Source organism: Ctenocephalides felis, unplaced genomic scaffold (assembly GCF_003426905.1).
Source record: "Ctenocephalides felis isolate EL2017-DRISC unplaced genomic scaffold, ASM342690v1 CF-g0.4_SCAFFOLD_00845, whole genome shotgun sequence".
Taxonomy (NCBI): domain Eukaryota; kingdom Metazoa; phylum Arthropoda; class Insecta; order Siphonaptera; family Pulicidae; genus Ctenocephalides; species Ctenocephalides felis.
In genome coordinates this window covers 73687813-73709362 of record NW_020536999.1, presented here as the reverse complement: position 1 = coordinate 73709362, position 21550 = coordinate 73687813, and the positions used below count along the sequence as shown (strand labels likewise).

Sequence of the window (21550 nt, the reverse complement as noted above, 5' to 3'; positions counted from 1 at the left end):
TCTTATGTGTGTGAGAGTTAATTAGAAATGTCAAAGTGTTTCGAAATATTTTGTATTTATACAAAACTATTATAAATATACATTATATTCATTATTTATTCAAAACATTTAAATTAATTTATACCTTAACTTTTTTAGGTATTTTAAATTAATTTACAATAAAATTTATTTAAAAACGTCGAAAATGTCTGAAGAAACAATTTCAAACACAACAATTAAAATTGAACCGATAGATTATCTTCAAGTGAAACAAGAATTGGATGATTACGATAATAATTATCTAGAAAACGACCAAGTATATCTACAACGATTTCTGAAATCTGAGGTAATAATCGAAGAAGAAATAAAGCAAGAAACGTTTGATGAGCAAAATGAAGAAATCTTTAATTCAAATATTGTAGTGGGTAATGCAAGCAAATCGTTTGAAAGAGTTCCAGAAAAGAACACCCATAATTTGAAACGCCATGAATGTGAAATATGCAATAAAACATTAGCGACAAAACAAACATTAAATCAACATAAAATGATTCACACTGGAGAATATCCTTATAATTGTGAATTATGCAATAAAACATTTGCAACAAAGTCAAAATTAAACAGACATAGAATGATTCACACTGGAGAATGCCCTTATAAATGTGAGACATGCAATAAAAAATTTAAAGAAAAGCAAAAATTAAACCGACATAAAATGATTCACACTAAGGAACGCTCTTATGAATGTAAGACATGCAATGAAACATTTACAACAAGGCAAAACCTATACCTACATAATGTGATTCACACTGGAGAACGTCCTTACAATTGTGAAATATGCAATAAAGCATTTACATTGAAGCAAAGCTTAAGCCGACATGAAATTATTCACATTAGAGAATACCCTTATGAGTGTGAAATATGTAATAAAACATTCACAAGAAAAGGATACTTAAAGCTACATAAAATGATTCACACTGGAGAACATCCTTATAATTGTGAAATATGCAATAAAACATTCACAACAAAGCAAAATTTAAACCGACATAAAATGGTTCACACTAGAGAACATTCTTATAATTGTGAAATATGCAATAAAACATTCTCATCGAAGTACAGCTTGAACCGACATAAAATCATTCACACTGGAGAATACTCTTATACAGTGGTGCCTCGGATAACGCACTTAAATCCTTCTGGAAGAAAGTTCTTTATGAGAATTTAAAAATAAAATTAATTTCTTCTGCTTTGTGTGTGAATCTCTGTGAATTTTGCTTTTTTTTCATGACAAAGTCCTTAATGTCTGCACTAGAAATGAGTTGACAGGGCTTTCATATCTTTCGTTTTTTCAGTTTTCTCTCAAAATTTTCCCTAAATTTTCAAGATGAGAAAGTGTATTATCTAATAATAATAAGTGCTTTAAGTGTGAGCTTTTGATCTAACAAGTATATTAACATAAGAATGAATGAACATCAAATTGGCCTGAAATGACCTATACTGGAGTATGATGTTATAATGTAAGAAAGCTGACAAAGAAATTGGAATTAACAGTGAAATCATCTGACCTTATAATCCTTCTTTCTTTTTACTAATTATAGTGAATTCTTAATGTGCAATATGTAATTGTTTAATAAGATAAATATAAGTATAATAAGATAAATTCATATTAAATATTGTTATTAAATTTGTATTTACCACTGTTGATTATAAATACATTTTTCGAATCTTTGCAAACTTAAATATTTGTTGTTTTTAGAGAAGAAATGCTCTTCAATAACTTCCCATAGGATAATTTAATGAAAATTTATGCATATCTTCATGTTTAAAGGGTTTCTGAACATTTTGGCATACTTCAGAAAAAATAGATGTGCGTTTACGTTTTCGGGCGCACGGATCAACCGATTTGAATGGTTCAAAAAACATTCGATTCCTATTGATAGTGAGATATGCTGATTAGTTTTTGGCAGAGACAGGTCCAGCCGTTCCGGAGATACTGAGCAAAGAGTGCAACGGAGCATCCGTTTTGAATAATCCAAAAAACATTCAATTTGTTATGACTTATTTGTTGGGGAAAAGTGGTGTTTAATTTTTTGAAAAAAATGGCAGTTTTGAAAGAATTAAGCATCTGAATTGAATGATTTTTAAAAAATCTGCTTTTGGAAAAATAAAATATTTCAAAATTTTTTTGTTTCCAAATTTTTTTTTTTTTTCAAAAAATGTTTTTTTCGAAAATAATTCAGATTTTAATTTTAATTCTGGCTAAAGTTATAAAGCTCACTTATATACTTTTTTAATGAAATAATTTTAACTTTGTAATTTAGTTTAGATAATTCTTATAATTATTCTACAATGTTACAGTATTATTTATAATAATCTATTTGAAAACATTTAAACATCTAGACCGTTTCCTTATAATTAAATGTTGAAATTTTTTTGACTATAGAGATAATGACTTAGACAATATTAGAATGTTATATATATGACTATGATTCATGAATATAATATTCATGGATCTGCGATCTGATCTTAAAGTGCATAATATTAAAATATTACGTCCATTTGATAAACAGTTTATTTTCAAAAATTCATCAAAGTTCAAGAAAATGAGAAGCGCTTTTTTTGACGAGAGACAAAATTAGACCTTTCATCGACATTTTTTCAAAAACGGCTGAACCGATTTCAAAACCTTAAAAGCCATTTTATTAAACTTTATAAGCACTCGCGTTGGTTAATTAACTTCCCGAAGGAGAAATTTATGTTTTCATCAAAAAATCCGATTCGCTAATTTTATGTTTTCTCGACGTTTCAAGCCATTCTGAATCGAATGAGACCAAATCTGGAAAAAGTATGTGTGTGTGTGTGAACAGATTTTTTGCCGTAAATCGACGTTTTCTCAATAATGGCTGGACCGATTTCAAAAATTTAAAAGTCGTTCGATGTATCTCGATGAGGACTAGCGTTTATCAATTTTGCGCGACGATCAGCCAAGCCGTTTCTTTGTAAATAGCAGAAAAGTGAAAAAAATTTCGTCCACGTTTTAGCCCGCAGTTCTGAATCGATCGTGAAAATTCAAAAACCATTCGAAAGATATTGATTGGGAATCGTGCTGATGAGTTGTTGGTAGAGATCGGCCGGGCCGCTTTCTTGTAATAAAGTGTTAAAAAAAATTTTTTCGACGATTTTTATTAATATTTTTTTGACGGAAAGATATTATAGTCTTCTAGATCATACTAAAATATTACGGCCCTACAACAATTGGTTTAACTTTAAAAATTCGTCAAAGTTTGCAAAACTTGGCATCGTTTTTTTAGCATTTGTCAAAACTAGACCTATCATCGACGTTTTCTCAAAAAAGTCTGAACCGATTTCAGAAATTTAAAAACCATTTGATGTATCTTGATGAGGACTACCGTTTGTCAGTTTTGTGCGACGATCTGCCAAGCCGTTTCTTTGTAATTTGAAAAAAAGTTTTAAACTTTTCGTCCACATTTAAGCTCATCCTACCGAGCCGATTTTAAAAAATCAAAAACTGTTCGAAAGATATTAGTTGGGAATGGTACTGATGAGTTTTAGGTGAAAATCTACCGAGCCGTTTTCTTGTAATTCGTTGTTGAAAAAAAAATTGAGCCGATTTTTATGAAACTTTTTTTGATGATATATATCATGGTCTTATACAACTTATTGGAATATTACGACCCTACGACAAGTAGTTTAGTTTAAAAAAATCATCAAAGTTTGAGAAAATAAGTAGTTTTTTTGACGTTTGTTAAAATTAAAATTGGACGATTTTACTTGGTATAACGATAGAGTACTTGGTTTTAATGAACATATTAAAGTCCTATGGAAACTGGTTCAATTATAACAATTGTTGATTTCTGAAAATTTACTTTTAGAAAATACTCCGTGTCAAAGTGGTCGCTCGTTTTCAATTATGTGTAATAAATCTACTCGGAATACTTTAATCACTCATAAATTAATTTAGTTTTTATTGATTAAGACGATTAATTACACATATCGGGAAGTTCATGTAACTTGCCTCAAGGCTAAATACCAAACCAACTAGTTTTTTGATACAATCAATTTAGTCGTTTTTTTTAGAATCAGTAGAAAAGTGTAAAATTATTCATTCAAGTTTTAGCTAAAAATTCTGAATAGATTTTAAAAATTCGAAAGGTAACAAACGGTGGGTCAAATGGCAAATAATTGGAAAAAATGAAAAAACGACAAAATACTCGATTTAGTAATTCATCTGCCTAATAATTGAAATCTTATCATTTTTGTCGTTTCCGGGTCTTTTTTCTTTTAAATGACCATTGAGTTTCAATTAAATTAAGGCACAATGCCATGCACCACTAATTAACTTCTTTTAGGGTAAGTTATAGTAATCGCTTAAGAATCGAAAATGAAAGTGTTTTCATATCCTTACGTTTCAGATTTTCTGAGCATTTTGGCATGCCTTAGAAAAATGTATGTATGAATGTGCGTGTTTAGTATGTGTGTATGTATTGATACAATTTTTTGTCGACGTTTTTGGGATCACCGATGATTCCGATCGGATCAAAGGATCAACCGATTTGAATTATTCAAAAATCGTTCGATTCCTATTGATGGTGAGACGTGCTGATTAGTTTTTGGTTGGTCCATTTGTTTCGGAATAGAATAGAATCTCGGTGTTTGCTAGATTGGAGCATCCGATTAGAATGATTCATTAAACTTTTCACTTGTATTGACGTAATTAAGAATTTATTTAGTGTTTGCAACGACAGGTCCGGTGGTTTCGGAGATCCATTTGGCGGTCGCAAATCAGATATTTTGTAATTTGAATCAACCTATATGAATGGGTATCAAAAACTTTCCATATTCAACTTTTTCAAATGTTTTCAATATTTAAAAAATGTTAAAAAAAAATCAAAATTCTAAAAAAAAAATATTTTTATTTTTTGAACTTTTAAAAATTATGAATTACGCTACGGGTTCCAGCCACCATTAATTAGGTCCCCGAAGGAGTTTTCATCCAAAATTTTTTAATTTTATGTTTTCTCGACGTTTCAAGCATTCCGAATCGAATGAGACCTAATTTGGAAATACTATGCGCGGGTTTGTGTGTTTGTGTTAACAGCTTTTTGACCTTTTGACGACGTTTTCTCAAAAACGGCTGGGCTGATTTCAAAAATTTAAAAGCCGCTCGATAAAACTCGATAAAGACTTGTGTTTCTCAGTTGCGAGCGACGATCGGCGAATTTTTTGTAAATAGCAGAAAAGTAAAAAAAATCGTCCATTTGAAAAATTCAATAGATACTATTGACTTGAACTATTGAACTATTGATAATATCTATTGAACTATTCAATAGATATTATCAGGTAGTCGTGACGATTGCCCGATTGGCTAAGCTTCCTAATTGACCGCTGAAAGAATTTTTTTTGAAGAAACTTTTTATATTGACAGATATCATGGTCCTAAAAAGCATACTAAAATTAGACCGCCATACGGAAAGTACTTTATTTTTAAAAATGCATCAAGCTTTGAAAAATATTACAGTCAAAATTACTTCTTGATGTGATAAGTTAAACTTTGTGAATTCATTAAAATTTCAAATAATAAATTCCAATTTCAGGACATATAAGCACGTGTCTGTCTTCAATATGATTAATATAATTACAGGAAATTTAAATGCGTTTGAGAAAATTCAATTAAAAATCGCAATGTTTAAATTTAATTGAAAGCAAAAACTTTATTTTCTAAATAAAGAGATGAAAATTTTAATTAAATATCTAAATTCCAACGTCAGTTATAACACATTTTGAGAAGTTCGTGCAACTTGCATTAAGTCAAAATGTCAATTTCAAATAGTTTAAATTTGAATTTCCCTCCAATTTATTTATCTCAGCTACCAACACTATCACTGCCGCCATCTGTCCCCGAACCGAGCAACACCAGAAGCAACAAAATGGAGGGGAACGCATTAAGCTTCTCTCTCTACGCTGCGAGACTCCGTGCACTCATTCATTTATCGTTTTTCTGCACAATCGTGCTGTCATTTGCAACTTTCTTACAGGATTATAATTTATTTCCATAAAAACATCTTTAAATAATTTACAAATATGGAAAACCAATTCTCAATTAATTTACACGTGTGTTTTCGTTTACATTAACCTATATCGAGACTTATCATGGAATATTATTTGTGTGTGTTTAAAGTTTTTAGTGAGTGAATTCTTAAAACTTGGGTGCTGATTTTAAACTTATAGTGATTGTGAGTGTTTTTTTTATAAAGTGTTGTTGATTATTAAGAAAATGTTGCCGGAACATATCAAATTGGCAGGTGATGGATTTTTGGAATTAAGTGAAGACAGGGTGAAGACTCTTGTTAAGTCTGAACCGATTTCGGATGTTTATCATGTGGAACAGACACCCTTTGCAAGGTAAAATATTATACTATTTATATATTTAAATTGATGCTTCATTGTAAACTGTATTTGGTTCTGTTACAAGATTGTATGTATTAATTGTACAACAATTGTGTAACGACTAGGGCACCAGAATGTATACTCAGTATTTGTGCAAATAAGTATTAGTACAAATTTTCGGTAATTTATATATACATAAATATAAATATAAACTAGTGGGGTGGGTGGCATCGTGCCTTAAGGCAAGTTGCTGGAACTTCCCGTACCGTAACGAAATGTTCGAGGAATACTGAATATTTTCAAATAGATTATTATTAATATTGTAACATTGTCTATTTATATTTATAAGAATTATATAAACTAAATTGCAAAGTTGAAATTATTTGTTTAAAGTATATTAGAACTATAGTCAAAATTAAAAATAAAATCTGAATTATTTTAGATATACAAAAAATTAAAAAAAAATTGTGCAAAAAAATTTGAATTTTTTCCAAAATCAATTATTTTATTAAGACAAGCAGAAAGTTCTTTGAATCATTTAAATCGGACGCTTAGTTCTCTCAAAAATTGCCATTTTTTGCACATTTAGCTCCGTATCTTCAAAATGGCTGGGCCTGCCTTTGCCAAAAACTATTAAACACTTCTCCCAATCATTACTAATTGAATGTTCTTTAGATCATTCAAATCGGATACTCCGTTCTCTCAAAAACTCGATTTCTATTTTCTGCACTCTTTGCTCCGTACCTCCGTAACGGCTGGACCTGCCTATGCCAAAAACTAATCAGCTCTTTTCCCTATTAATATGAACCGAATGTTTTTTGAACCATTCAAATCGGTTGATCCGTGCGCCCGAAAACGTGACTGGAAATTTGTATCCATACATACATACATACACACACATCCATTTTTTGGGTAGTTATAGTAATGGGCCGAAAATCGAAAATGAAAATTTTAGCATTTCTCTACGTTTTGAAGGTTTCTGAACATTTTGGCATACCTCAGAAAAAATTGATTTGTGTTTTCGCATTTTTTTTGTCCACGTTTTCAAGCGTTTTTGAGAGAATTAAGCGTCCGATTTGAATGATTCAAAGAACTTCCTGCTTGTTTCAATTTTTTTTCATTTTTTTTTTGTATATCGAAAATAATTCCGATTTTAATTTTAATTCTGAAGTTCTAATATACTTTAAACAAATAATTTCAACTTTGCAATTCAGTTTATATATTTCTTATAAATATTACAATATTACAATATTTATAATAATCATTTTGAAAATATTTAATATTCTTCGAACATTTCGTTACGGTACGGGAGGTTCCAGCAATTTGCCTCAAGACCCGATGCCATACACCACTAGTTAATTTTCACAAATGTCAAAAAAACTACTCATTTTCTCAAACTTTGATGAATTTTTAAAATTAAACTACTTGTAAGGCCGCAATATTTCAGTAAGTTCTATAAGACTATAATATTAATTATATATCGCCAAAAAAGTTCCATAAAAATCGGCTTAATTTTTTTTCAATAGCTAATTACAATGAAACGACTCGGTAGATTTTCACCTAAAACTAATCGGTATCATTTCCAACTAATATCTTTCGAACAGTTTTTGATTTTTTAAAATCGATTCGGTAGTATGAGCTTAAATGGGGACCGACTTCTACCAAAAACTAATCAACACGATTCCCAACCAATAACTTTCGAACGGTTTCTGTATTTGCAAAATTGTTTCAGAATTGCGGGCTAAAAACGTGAACGACAAATGTTTCACTTTTCTGATCTGATTTCAAGAAAAGGCTTGGCCGATCGTCGCACAAAACTGACAAACAATAGTCCTCATCGAGATACATCGAATGGTTTTCGAATTTTTGAAATCGGTCCAGCCGTTTTTGAGAAAACGTCGATTTACGGCAAAAAATCTGTTCACATACACACACATGCTTTTTTCAAAATTGGTCTCATTCAATTCAGAATGGTTTGAAACGTCGAGAAAACATAAAATTAGCGAATCGGATTTTTTATGAAAACATAAACTTATCCTTCGAGAAGTTAAAAAATGTTCTAACAGCCCATTCGTCGAAATGAAAAAAAATATATTAAGAAAAAATAACTTTCTTCTTTTGTTATACGTTTTGACATTTTATGTGTATCATCATATAGTAATCACCTGGTTAAAAGCATCAAACTTATATATCTTAATAAAATTATATTTTTTGAGGGAAATTAATACAAAACCAATTATGATTAGGAAAAGGAGAGTTATATTATTTAAATACAAAATGGAGAAAAAAATCATACTACCCCGTGTAAGTAGCAAACAATGATAACAATAAAGAAAATTATTTTTTCTTAACTTAAAAAATTCTTCTGTACGTATGACTTGATACTCTTTCTAAACGATTATTCGGATTTTGATAAATGTTTTTAGAGTTTGTCAAGGAAAATTTTTAAGATGTGAGAAATTATAAAACTATAGTAATACTGTAGAAATAAATAAAAAAAAATGAATATCATTGTTTGACATTGAAAACACTTTGACACATGAGAACTGTCATCTGCCGGAAGTGTCAGTTTACTTAAAATTTGAATTTAGTTTAAGCGAGCCTAGACAATATTAATATATAATATCCATATTTGTGATTATGAATAAGGAAAATGCAATATCTACAATATTGCCGAAAAGCAGCTGAGATGTGCTAGAAATTAAAATAATGTAGGATACAGTGTCTGTGTTTGGCAGATGCAATTATATAATTTAGTTCAATAAATAATATAATAAGTTCAAAATAATATATATACTTTATTTTTTTAAACTTATACATATTGTATTTTGCTTTACTTTCTTAAATTATTTAAATACAAAAGAAAATTTCTACTTATTGAAAAAATGATTTAGAATTTTGTTTGTGTAAAAAATCAATTTGTTTGTCATTGTCTATTAAATATTTAGCATTATCTATGATTTAGCAAGTTTATGATCTTATAATTAGATTGAACAGTGAACATATGAATTAGATTTTTCAAGTTAATTCACCCATCATTTGAACTTACTTAATAATGTTTATTAAATTATTACTAAGGAAAATGTAATTTAGAAATTGTAATTGCTAAAAAGTAACTATATTTGTTACGAGACTATAAAAATATATACTAAGTTATTGAAGCAATTATATTGTTTGGAAAAATCAAAGGTGATATTGTTTTTTTTACCGCAGATACTATATTATTTCTGAATTTCTTATACTGATAAAAAAACTGCAATTTCCAATACTTATAGCTTATGTTTAGACCATAAATGAATCATAAAGGCAGGACATTAAATAGAATATTAAGAAATTTGGAACTGAATTGTAGACTCGGGTACAGGACAACGTCTATCGGGTCATCTAGTATATATAAGGGGTAGGACAGAGCACAAAGGTCCAATTTGACTTTGCGCAATTCCATTGTAAAAATCACAACTATCAAACATATCAAACAAACAATTATCTGACAATGTTCATTAAAACTCCTAACTAATTCATCATTGTAGAAATGTGTTTATTTACTGTTTAAAATTGATTTTAAAAATCATCTGTTTTTTTTTACCCCATAGCAAACAGGTCCAATGTTTATTGTCAATTTTAAAGAAATTTTACGAAATAATAGCTACATTATTCAACCATTGCAAAATATAAATTTCACCGGTGCATTTTTACAGAGATATTACTGTATATATAACTTTGATTTAAGGGGGTTGTTCCTTTTTTTTATTTATTTTTTTGTTTCGGTTTTTGAGATTTTTTGATATTATGAAAGCTAAAAACCTTAGAAATATTTTAAAAAAAAATCATCTCAATATCTATTTTTTTGACGAAGTTATAGATATATATATCTCTATACGTATGATCCTCTGAAAGCGTTTTTTATCGTTCCGCGAGCTATTGTAAGCCAGCTGCCTCTTTTTCATCATAATACCTCATGTACATGACCTTTTCAATGTGTCAGCATCTTTGAACACTATGGTGTATTTCGTACATTAAATTAAATGATGTATTTAGTACATTGTATTAAAAACTTTAAATACGTTTTTCTCAAATTGACTTTTTTCAATGCGGTGCCACAAATAAAAAAAAAACTACAGTATTACGTCGGATCGACTTGCATTTTTTTTAATTTGTTCACCACTGCAATACCTAGTCCCCCTACCTCAAACAACTTGATAACATTACGCAAAAAAAATTTGCGAACCTTCTTGGCCCAAAAAAAGGCTTTTTTTGACACTTTTTTTTAAATAGCTGCCATTTTTTTTCTTCTTGCTTTTTTTCTTTCATTTTGGTAGGGAGACTGGATTCAAACTTTTTCTTCAACGTAGTTTCTTTTTTTTGTTTCGGGCGATGCGCAACGGATTTATCTGTGGCACCGAAAAGAGATCGATTTTGCAAGACCAACTTTGGCGCCCCCTGGTTAAAAAATGACGGCGCAAAATAAAAAAGAAGAAAATTGCGTAATATTCCATAATTTTGTAATTTTTGTTTTAAAAAAAATTATGTCTCTATGATAAATACATTTCGAGAAAAACAAAAACAAATACCTTGCACTTTTTGTAAAAAAAAAGAACAACCCCCTTAATATTTCGTCAAAAAAATCATCCGCAGAGTTGAAATAAATATTCCTTTCAGTAAGTAAGTAAGATAAGTTAAAACCTATAAGAACCAATATTTTTCGGCTACAGTCTTAGCCTTCATTCAGCGAAAACTAAGAACTAGAGGTGCATGCCGTCGTGCTTTAAGACAAATTGCTGGTACTTTCCGTAACGAAAATTAAAATTTTTAAAAAAGTTTTATCGCTTTGAAATTGTAGAAAAATTAGATTTTTTTTAATATTTTGAAACCTTTTGAAAATTTTGATTTTTTTTTGTGCTGAATGGCTGTGTTAGAGAAGAAATAACGAAGCGCGTTAGCGCCACGTCGCAGTCTAACGGATAAACATTGCTACGGAACCCACAGAAAAATAAACAAAATTTGTGGTGATTATTGAAATCTCTACAAAATATCTGATAATTTGATATACATATGTCTAATGATCATTTTTAACTGCCAAATATTTCTATTTCTATTATTTCAGTCATATTTCTATTATTTTTTTTGAATCTCCGATCCGAAATATCTCATTTGTATAATTGTATACTCATTGCTATTTATAAAATATTTCCTAGGTTATATTATTTTTTATTTATGTTATTTAAATTCAGAACCTAAATTTGGTATCGATCAAATGAACATTTGTCGAATAACATTTTTCCAGTTATAATTTCCCAGAATTTATCGCAGAATAGATAGTAATATATGAAGGTCCGGGTTTAAAAAGGTCCACCACCGACGTGTAAAAAATCAGTAAAGTTAAGCACTGTTTAACAACAATATTTGAAAGTAGAGGAAAAAAGATGTATAACCAGCTATAACCTTGATTTGAAAATGGTAATCTTTGAAATGGAGGAGATAAACAGTAATCTTTGAAAATCCATAATAAAAGTATTTTCTTCCGTTGGTAGTTTTTTAGCATTAGTTAAAAGTGTAATTATTTTGTAAAACACCTTTAAAATTAAAATAAGACATTAAACCTGTTTGCCACCTGGCCGTTCCAAGTTACCCCGTCTATAGGGTAGGGTAAAAAGGCTAGATAACAATTTTTTTGAAAGACAGCAAAAAAGCACATTTCTACAATGATGAAGTAGCTGGCAGTTTTACTGAACGCAGTCAGATAATTGTTTGTTTGAAATGTGTTATATGTTGTTATATAATTGGTTTGATTTTTATAATATAACTAGCTGACCCGGCAAACGTTGTTTTGCTTAGTAAGGTATATTCTAAACAATTTCTAGAGAATCAAAAATATTATTACTTTAAGTGTATAAGGATGTGTTGTTTGAATGCTATATACAATAAGGTATTATAAAAACAATAAATCCGATTAGTTCGTCTATATTCTGTCAATACAATCAAACTGGAAGTTTTATGCACTTTCAATAGAAAACATGGCATAAACCAGTCCAAATATTTTTTGGTCTTTCGACTTATTGATTACGTTTCAAGTTTTTCAGATTCTTTTTGGATTCTGGATTTTATGTATAATTCTAAATAATACTACTGACCTTATAAAAAAATTTCAAATTTCTGCGAGAAGAAATAGAAAATAAATTAAGTATTTCTTCTTTGACCTGCTTTTTGAAAAGTTTCAAGTAACAATCGATGAACTAAAGTAAATTCAATAAAAAGTATATATGTAGAGCAGGGCGAGGCACAAAGGTCCAATTTGACTTTTAGCAAATATAAATTTTATTAAGAAAATCAAACCAATTATATCACAACAAATGACACATTTCAAACGAACAATTATCTGGCTACGTTCAGTAAAAGTGCCAACTACTTGATTGTAGAAATGTGCTCTTTTGATGTCTTTCAAAATTTTTATCTAGACCTTTTTACCTTATAACGGGGTAACTTGGAACGGCCAGATGGCAAAAAGGTCTAATGTCATATTTGAATTTCAAAGGTATTTTACAAAATAATTACATTTTTAACTAATTGCTAAAAAACTACCAACGGAAGAAAATACTTTTACTATGGATTTTCAAAGATTACCATTTATCGCCCAATACCAAGGTCATAAGAATCAAGGTTATAGCTGGTTATATATCTTTTTCCCTTTACTTTCAAATAGTGTTGTTAAACAATGCTTAGCTTTACTGACCTTCATATATTACTATCCATTCTTTGATAAATTCGGGAAATTATCTAGGAATAAGTTATTCGACAAAATGTACCTTTGATCGATTCCAAATTTAGGTTCTGATTTTGAATAACATAAATAAAAAAAAACTCTAGAAAATGTTTTATAAATACTAATGAGTATATAATTATACAAATGAGTTCGTTCAGAGCATCGTGTTTGAGAAAAATATGATTTGTCAACCAAGCTGAGTTTTATAGTTTACTTCAGTGTTTATACGAATGGGCAATGAAACTATCATTACATTATAATTGTTAATTATTTATTTAAAAGAAATAATTTTATTATTAATTCCTTACAAATATCAAATTGTCATCCATACGTGATTATATAGCTGTCATTTGCTTATTGTTATTCCAAGTCGAACGGGATAAAAAGTATCCTATGTCCTTCTCCTGACTCTAAACTACCAACTACAGCCAATTTTCAGCTAAATCGGTTCAGCCTGCTTCAGTATTATAAGTGGAGTAATTAACACGATTGTATATATATATATATATATATATATATATATATATATACATAGCTGGGCACCGTTAATCAAATAGTTAACTTCGTTAATCGTTAATCCGCTACAAAAAAAGTTAACTTCGTTAAACGTTAAAGCGTTACATTTCGGAAGAATTAACGCAAGTTAACGTTAATCGTTAATCCGTTAATATGTGTAAAATTACATTTTTATATCGTTGCGTTAGTGAACTTAAAAAACTTATTAGTTTAGGTTCTGGAAGTTAACAGGTTATGAATAAAACAAAATACTTGTATAATTCAAATGTGTAATTTAACCCCTCGCGCGTTTTATGCACACTTCCGTGTGTATAAGGAAAATGGCACAATTATCACATACCGTGATAACGCTATTGGTCAACTTTCCGTTTTTATGATTGCATATTGTTTTTACAAGAATTTTTTTCTAAATAAAGGGAAAGAGTTTTTTTAACTTCCCGTAGGGCAAGTTATAGTAATCGCAAAAAAATCGAAACTGAAAATTTTTGCATTTCTCGACGTTTCAAAGATTTCTGAATATTTTGGCATGCCTTAGAAAAAATGGATGTATGTGTGTGTGTATGTATGTGTATTCGGATACAAATTTTCGTCGACGATTTCGGGAACACGGATCAACCGATTTGAATAATTCAAAAAACATTCGATTCGTATTGATAAGAAGACATGCTGATTAGTTTTTGGCAAAGGCAGGTCTAGCCGTTCCGAAGATATGGGGCAAAATTGAGCCAAAAACGGTAACTCAGTTTTTAGGAGAACGGAGCGTCCGATTTTAATAATTCAAAAAACATTTTACTTGTATTGACAATTATGAAGAACTGATCAATTTTTCATGAAGGCAGGTCTAGCGGTTTCGGAGATCTAATAAAAAAAAGTAAAAAAAAAATGCCATTTGGCGGTCAAAATGATCATTAGACATATGCCCATCAAATTATCAGATATTTTATAGAGATTTTAACAATAAGTATAAATTTTATTTACATTCCTATGGGTTCCGTACCAATGTTTATCCTTTAGACAGCGACGCGGCGCTTACGCGCTTTATATTTTGTCTCAATGCAGTCCTAAAGCAGTAAAATTGCTTTGAAAAAAAGTTCAGATCTTCCAAAATATGTCAAAATAAAGAAAACATTTTTTTTTTCAAAAAAAATTAATTTTTTGTCCAATAGTTTATAGTTTCTCAAAAATCTTATTTTTTCGAAGTAAATTTTTTTGAAAAATGTTAATCGTTTTTAAAAAAATAATAATTTTAGGTACGGAAAGTACCAGCAATTTGCCTTAAGGAACGATGCCTTAATTGCCTTAAGACAGAATTCCATTTACAGCTAGTTTTTGCGAAAAATAGAAAACGCGCGACGGGTTAAGCGTCGGGCATAAGGTGCATATTCCCTTTCATGAACATTAACATGTTGAAGTTCTCGTCTGAAAGCGAGGCTCGTTTTGATGTCAAAATGTCTTTACCCATTTGTGAGTGGAAAACAAACGTTCAACTGCAGCACTTGAGGGTATAGCAGTATTGTATTTAATAAATAGATTTATGAATATCTGTTCCCCGAGGAATGCAGCATCGTTGAACGAGTCTTTTGATTTCATATCCAGCCACATTTTAACGAGAATTTGCGCTTTATTCTTTAAAGAGTTTGTAGCTCTTTGGTTTTTCTATAGACTGAGTGACAGAATTGAAAAAGTCTTCCTTCTCGTCATCATCGTTGTTACTCGCATTGCTCCCTCCGCCACTTAAACTATCTCTGTCCTTCGAATTTTGCGCTGCTTCTTGCCATAAGGCATCTTCTACCTTTTTTCTGTGCATTTTCTTACTGCATTCCTCTCTACTGCTGTCATACGTTTCCAGCCACATTAACCGAAACTTTGGGTGAAATGCCGCGGCAAGTTGGCACTGTTCATCATTCAGGAGTAGTCCAAATCTTTTATCTATGCCGTTTAATAAGGCATTGGCTAAAGCTGTGCCGTGCGCTAAATAGTAGGCATTGGATTAACGATTAACGGACTTCTCGCATTTTAACGGAAGTTAACGTGTCCGTTAACATTTCTAAAAGTTAACTTAAAAGTTAATCCGTTAATCAAAATGTTAACTTCGTTAATTAACGATTAACGGATTAACGAGTTAATGCCCAGCTATGTATATATATATATATATAGAACCAAGAACTAATATTCTATCAATATAGTTAACATAAGGTAGTCGAGTAATTTCAATTAGACCTTTTAATTGTCGAATCAAAGCACATTTGCTGATAATATATATGCCAATTATTTGTAAACACCTGAAACATTTTATAAAATATGTATAAAGAAACTTATAAATTAACAACAATTAATATATAACTATTTATATTTTTATTACAAATTTTGAGGTTATGTTAAAAAACTATATTTCAAAATATTTTTTTTTATTTATTTGTTGATGATTATACTTATTGCTGATATTTAGAATACAAAAACCTCAAATACTCGATTTAAATGCGTATAAACAAATATACATAAATACCTAAGTATATAAATAATTACATTCCCACTTTCAAGAAATAAATTTGCCCATCGTCCATCTGGCATCACTTGCTATTATTAAGAATTAATTTACTTGCCACTTCGTAATAATTTTCCGTGGTTATTAAAAAATTTATATTATTCACGTAATAATTTACCAAAAGTGGTGTTAAAAAAATGCATATTAATATATTTGTATCAAAATAGAAACACCGAATGACAGTTGACAATTGAAAGTAAATGTCATGGATAAAATCATTGATAGAATCATAGATTGAATAAACTAAATGGATATTTTATAAAAAATTAATTTTGAATTAGAATGAAAAAACGGGATAAAAAGTATCCTATGTGTTTCTCCTGGCTCTAAACTACCTCCCTGCCAATTTTCATCTAAATCGGTTCAGCCGTTCGTGAGTTATAAGTGTTGCTACTTAAGCGATCCTCTTTTATATATATAGATTAATATGTGTTCAAAGTCAAATTAGACCTTTGTGCCTCGCCCTGCTCTACATATATGCTTTTCATTAAATTTACTTCAATTTTACTTGAAACTTTTCATTTTCTATCTCTCCTCTCTCCTCGCAGTAATTTGAAAATTGTGTATAAGCTCAGTAGTATTATTTACAGTTATACACAAAATCCTGAATTAAAAAAGAATCTGAAAAACTTGAAACGTAATCAATAAGTCGAAAGACCAAAAATGACTTGGATTGGATTATACCATGTTTTCTATAGAATTTGATTTCTTCAGTTTGATTGTATTGATAAAATATAGACAAACTAATGGGGTTTATAGCAATCAAACAACACATTCTTATACACTTAAAGTATTAATATTTTTGATTCTCTAGAAATTGTTTAGAATATACCTTACTTAGCAAAACAACGTTTGCCGGGTCAGCTAGTATATTGTATATTTATTTGGGGCTTAATTTCCAACTATGTGGGACTTCATTTCATCTATCTATGTCTCCATTATATCCTTGTGACGACATCACATCCATCTATTTCTATCCATCCGTCTTAATATTATTGTCTCTATCCTGCTCTCCGCCGAGACCTTAGACCTCAGATTTGCCAAGACCTTCGCTTTACGCCCTTTTCTTGGTACTACTTCTCCGTAAATTGTCGCTTCATTTGTTTTGCTCACGATGAAACAATACAATGAGAAAAATTTAATGGACACGGACATGGTGGGAATCGCTTTTATGGACATTCTAACGTTTTAATTAATCTCCGGAGCCCTAGGGGGGCGGAGGGGATTTAAATTCGGCTTCACATTTTGAGGTTATGGGAATAAGGGGAGCGAAGGAATTGTATTTGTGCAGTCGAGTGCGAAGTCATTTAATAATTCAAACCTGGATGTTTCGAAATATAGTTTGTTCACAGGTGTTATAAGTTTGACTTTTTTGTATAACCTTATCTCCAAGTAGATTTGATAAGCATAATTTAACCTTATGGCCGAAGTTCTAGTTATTATTCATAGCCCTCCATCCTACTTCTTTAATAACCTGTAAATCATCGGCGTCGAAGATGCATAACATTAGATTTTTTATTTATGGATTCTCAATAAAAATAAGTTAAAAAGAATGCCATTTGGCGGTCAAAAATGTTCATTGGACATATGTACATCAAATTATCAGATATTTTATATAGATTTTTATAATATGTACACATTTTGTGTAATTTTTTTTGAGTTCCGTACCAAGATTTTTAATTTTAAATTTCACGTATATGGTTCAAATAAATGTTCTCGACATTTTCGACAGTATGGAATAACTGATTTGAATAATTTAAAAAACATTTGATTCGTATTGATAATGAAACGTGCTGATTAGTTTTTGGCATTTTTAATGTAAATTGGCGGTAAAAATGTTCACTAGACATATGGACATCAAATTATCAGATATTTTATAGAAATTTTAATGTGTACACATTTTGTGTCAATTTTTTTGGCTTCCGTACCAAGATTTTTATTTTTGAAGTTTATGTATATAGTTCAAACAAATGTCCTCGACATTTGCGACAGTATGGAATAACCGATTTGTATTATTGAACAAACATTCTGTACTCGATCGAAGCACATCCTGCCGTTCCGCTGGTATGGAGCGCAAAGGGTGTAAAAATGGTCATGCAGTTTTTGAGAGAACGGATCATCCCGTTAGTTTAATTCAAAAAACCTTTTGCTTGTGTAGACAGTGTACAAAAAATGGTTTTACAAAAAAATTTTGTTGCTTTGAAAATTTTCAAAAAAAAAACTAAATTTTCAGAAAACACAAATCATTTAGAAAAAAATATCTAAATTTCGAAAAATTTAAAAAACATTGAAATTTAATAAAAACGATTTCTTACAAAAATTTTAGAATATTTCGAAATTTTCAAAAAAAAGGACATTTTCAAAAAATTTCCAAGTTCTCAAAAAATTAAAAAAAAATCGATTTTTTTTAAATTTCAAAATTATCAAATAAATCAAATTTAAAAAAATTAAGTTGTTGAAGAATACGCTTGTCGCCCAACAAGCACATATAACTTTACATTATGTATTTATAATAAATAATCTATTAGAAATTATTTAAAACAATTATTGATTATTTTCTTCCTCGAATTTTTATTTACGGTACGGGGATTTCCAGCAATTTACCTTAAGGCACGATGCCATGCGCCCCTACTAGTTTCTTTTAAAATAAGATAAATGCTTATTTTGTTGGTTTGTAGTACAACTTTGGCATCTTATTAAGATTTGCCAAATGCATTGCGTTCACTAAACGTAAACATGAAATAAATACGTGTTTATGTTTACGTTTACAAATATAGTTCATTCAACCATTTATTTGTATCTAATGTGAAATCAATGAACTTGACCTTAAAGCGAAAACGAAACGTCCAAAGAATCGTGAAACAACGGAAAAGTGATTTACGAGCGAGGAAGCGCTGCCAGAAAAAATAAAATCACAACTTTTGGCAAATTCTCAAAAAAAATCATTCGGTAAATAAACTGTTAAAAAAACTTTCTCTATATTATCAGTAATGACTGCTCAACGCGAAGACAGACACATATGCATATACAATTTTTTTTAATTTAAAAGCCATTTGAGTAAAAAAAAACGAAAGGTAACTGTTGAATTTTTTACGTGATAAATTTGATGGCTCAAGTTGTTCAATTTTAAAAATTCATCAGAATTTGAAAAACAATTTGTGTCAAAATGCCATTTTCTGATGTGATGAGTCAAAAAGTTGAATATCAAAAAAAAGATTTTTTTTTGAATCAGCGCAAAAATAAGCCTACTTTATCATAAGTCTCCAAACCTGCTCTAGTTATGTAAACATGTTACCATCAATTTAAATCATTAAATAATATCAGGTGCTACGTACATGATGTACGTAGTCGTGCAGCTGAAAATTTTATTTAAATATCTAAATCTCAATTTCGATTGATTGAGTTAATTATCACACATTTCGGAAAGTTCATGCAACTTGCCTTTAGGGCTAAATGACACTTTCAACTAGTTAATTATTCGTTTAGACACTTGATGTGGGTCATCATTCAGCAAATCCAACCTGGACAAAGACAAAAAATATTAAAAGTCGTTTTAAAAAATTGTTTTTAAAACTCTTATTAAAGTTTATATAACACGGTTTGAAAATTGAATATTTTTAATTTTTTTACACGATTTTATTCCATTTAGCACGATTTGAAATTTTATGTACTTAAATTTTTTTGTCAAATTTAATTTTTGCGAAGTATGTTCATATCACAGAAAGAAAAAAGTCTGAAACCATCGATAGTATCGATAGTTTGCGAACACTAGCTTAAAGATTTAAGTGAATTCCCCTTTAGCGCGTACAAACAATTTTTACTGGTCAAAGCAAATGTGAATAGCACTAATTTAGGGGAATTATTATTAAAATAAACATGAATTCTTGTTCTTGAAAATTCTTGTTTTTCACTAATTTTAAAAGGTTTTAGAGATTAGGAACAAATCACCCATTTTTGTATAAGATCAATGTCTTTTTTACACCCTTTTTTACACGGCTCTTCTGGAACCAATACCGTGTAAAAACAGACTTAGGTGTATATATATAATTATATATTGTCGTTAGTGCTTTAGCCTAGTGCTGAAGTAGGTCCTTGGTATGTAAGCAATTAAGCATCAGGTTATGTATGTCCATAAATGCTCGATGCTGCAGATGATAACTTTAAAATATATATATAAATTACTTATTAAAATTCCTTTCTATAAATATTTCGTCGCGGAGATTTCTTTTGTGTTCCTCACGTACGTTTCGGTTCTATTTTGATCTCTGAGGAATGTTGGCACGGATCTCACGATTTAAATTTAACCAGAATGCTTCACACACATTATTTATAAATAAATTTCTCGAATTGAATTTTAACGCCGCTCGTAACACTTACAGAAATAAATTGCTAATTATTCATTTGATAAAATAAAAATATAGATTTAGATGTATTCATATAACATAATAATAATATTAATAATTGGTAGTCTGCCGGAAGGCAAGTCCATGGTGTGAGAACCGCCAAAAATCAATGATTTCCTTACCCTTCTTCGTCCATCATTGCTATTACCGCTACCCCCCACTTTTTACTCATTTTTTTCATGTATTTTTCTTACCAAACTTGTGCTTCCATGCTTCCTGTTTCGGCTGCATTCTTCTTCCATTCCTTTCAGCATTTCTATTTTACTTTATATATATATATATATATATATATATATATATATATATATATATATGTAGTTATTTATATATGTAGTTATGCCGTGGCATAACTGTTTGCGGGCTCGTGTGGTCGGGGTCGTGAGTGCGAACTCCTCTTTGGACAAAAAAAAAAAAACTCCTCTTTGGACAACATTTGGACTATATAGATCAAACACATGTTTCCAACTGAATAACCAATTTCGACCACTGCGATGTGAATGGAGTGCAAAGGGTGTAAAAAAGGTGTGAAAGTTGATATTACCCTCATACGGACAATACTCTATAAAATATTAGATAATTTGATATGTCTAATGATCATTTTTGACCGCTAAATGGCATTTTTTTTTACTTTTTTTACTAGATCTCCGAAGCCGCTAGACCTGCCTTCAAGAAAATTTGATCAATTATTCATCTTGTCAATACAAGTAAAATGTTTTTTGAATTATTACAATCGGACGCTCCGTTATCTTAAAAACTGAGTTACTGTTTGTGGCACTTTTTGCCCCGTATCTTCAAAACGGCTAGACCTACGTATTCCAAAAACTAATCAGCACGTCTCCTTATCAACAGCAATCGAATGTTTTTTGAATAATCGAAATCGGTTGAACCGTGTTCTCGAAATCGTCGACGAAAATTTGTATCCGCACATACACATACATCCAT

The 21550-nt window shown here is 29.9% G+C and overlaps 2 protein-coding genes across 2 annotated transcripts in view; both read left to right on the top strand.

The window, feature by feature from the left end:
* Nucleotides 1-204: 204 nt before the first annotated feature.
* Nucleotides 205-1473, top strand: LOC113372148 (zinc finger protein 708-like). Its single transcript, XM_026612475.1, has one exon. The coding sequence runs from the start codon at nt 524-526 to the stop codon at nt 1199-1201; it is 678 nt and encodes a 225-aa protein (XP_026468260.1). The 5' UTR covers nt 205-523; the 3' UTR covers nt 1202-1473.
* Nucleotides 1474-6033: 4560 nt separating this feature from the next.
* Nucleotides 6034-21550, top strand: part of LOC113372140 (death-associated protein kinase related-like) — a 213441-nt gene continuing 197924 nt past the window's right edge. The window contains exon 1 of the mRNA XM_026612465.1: nt 6034-6399. Coding sequence (XP_026468250.1) covers nt 6272-6399 — 128 coding nt within the window. The 5' untranslated portion in view covers nt 6034-6271. The remainder of the gene's footprint in view (nt 6400-21550) is intronic.

Bases quoted from the DNA above. Each gene is read 5' to 3' on its own strand.
- LOC113372148 (XM_026612475.1), top strand. From the start codon at position 524: ATGATTCACACTGGAGAATATCCTTATAATTGTGAATTATGCAATAAA.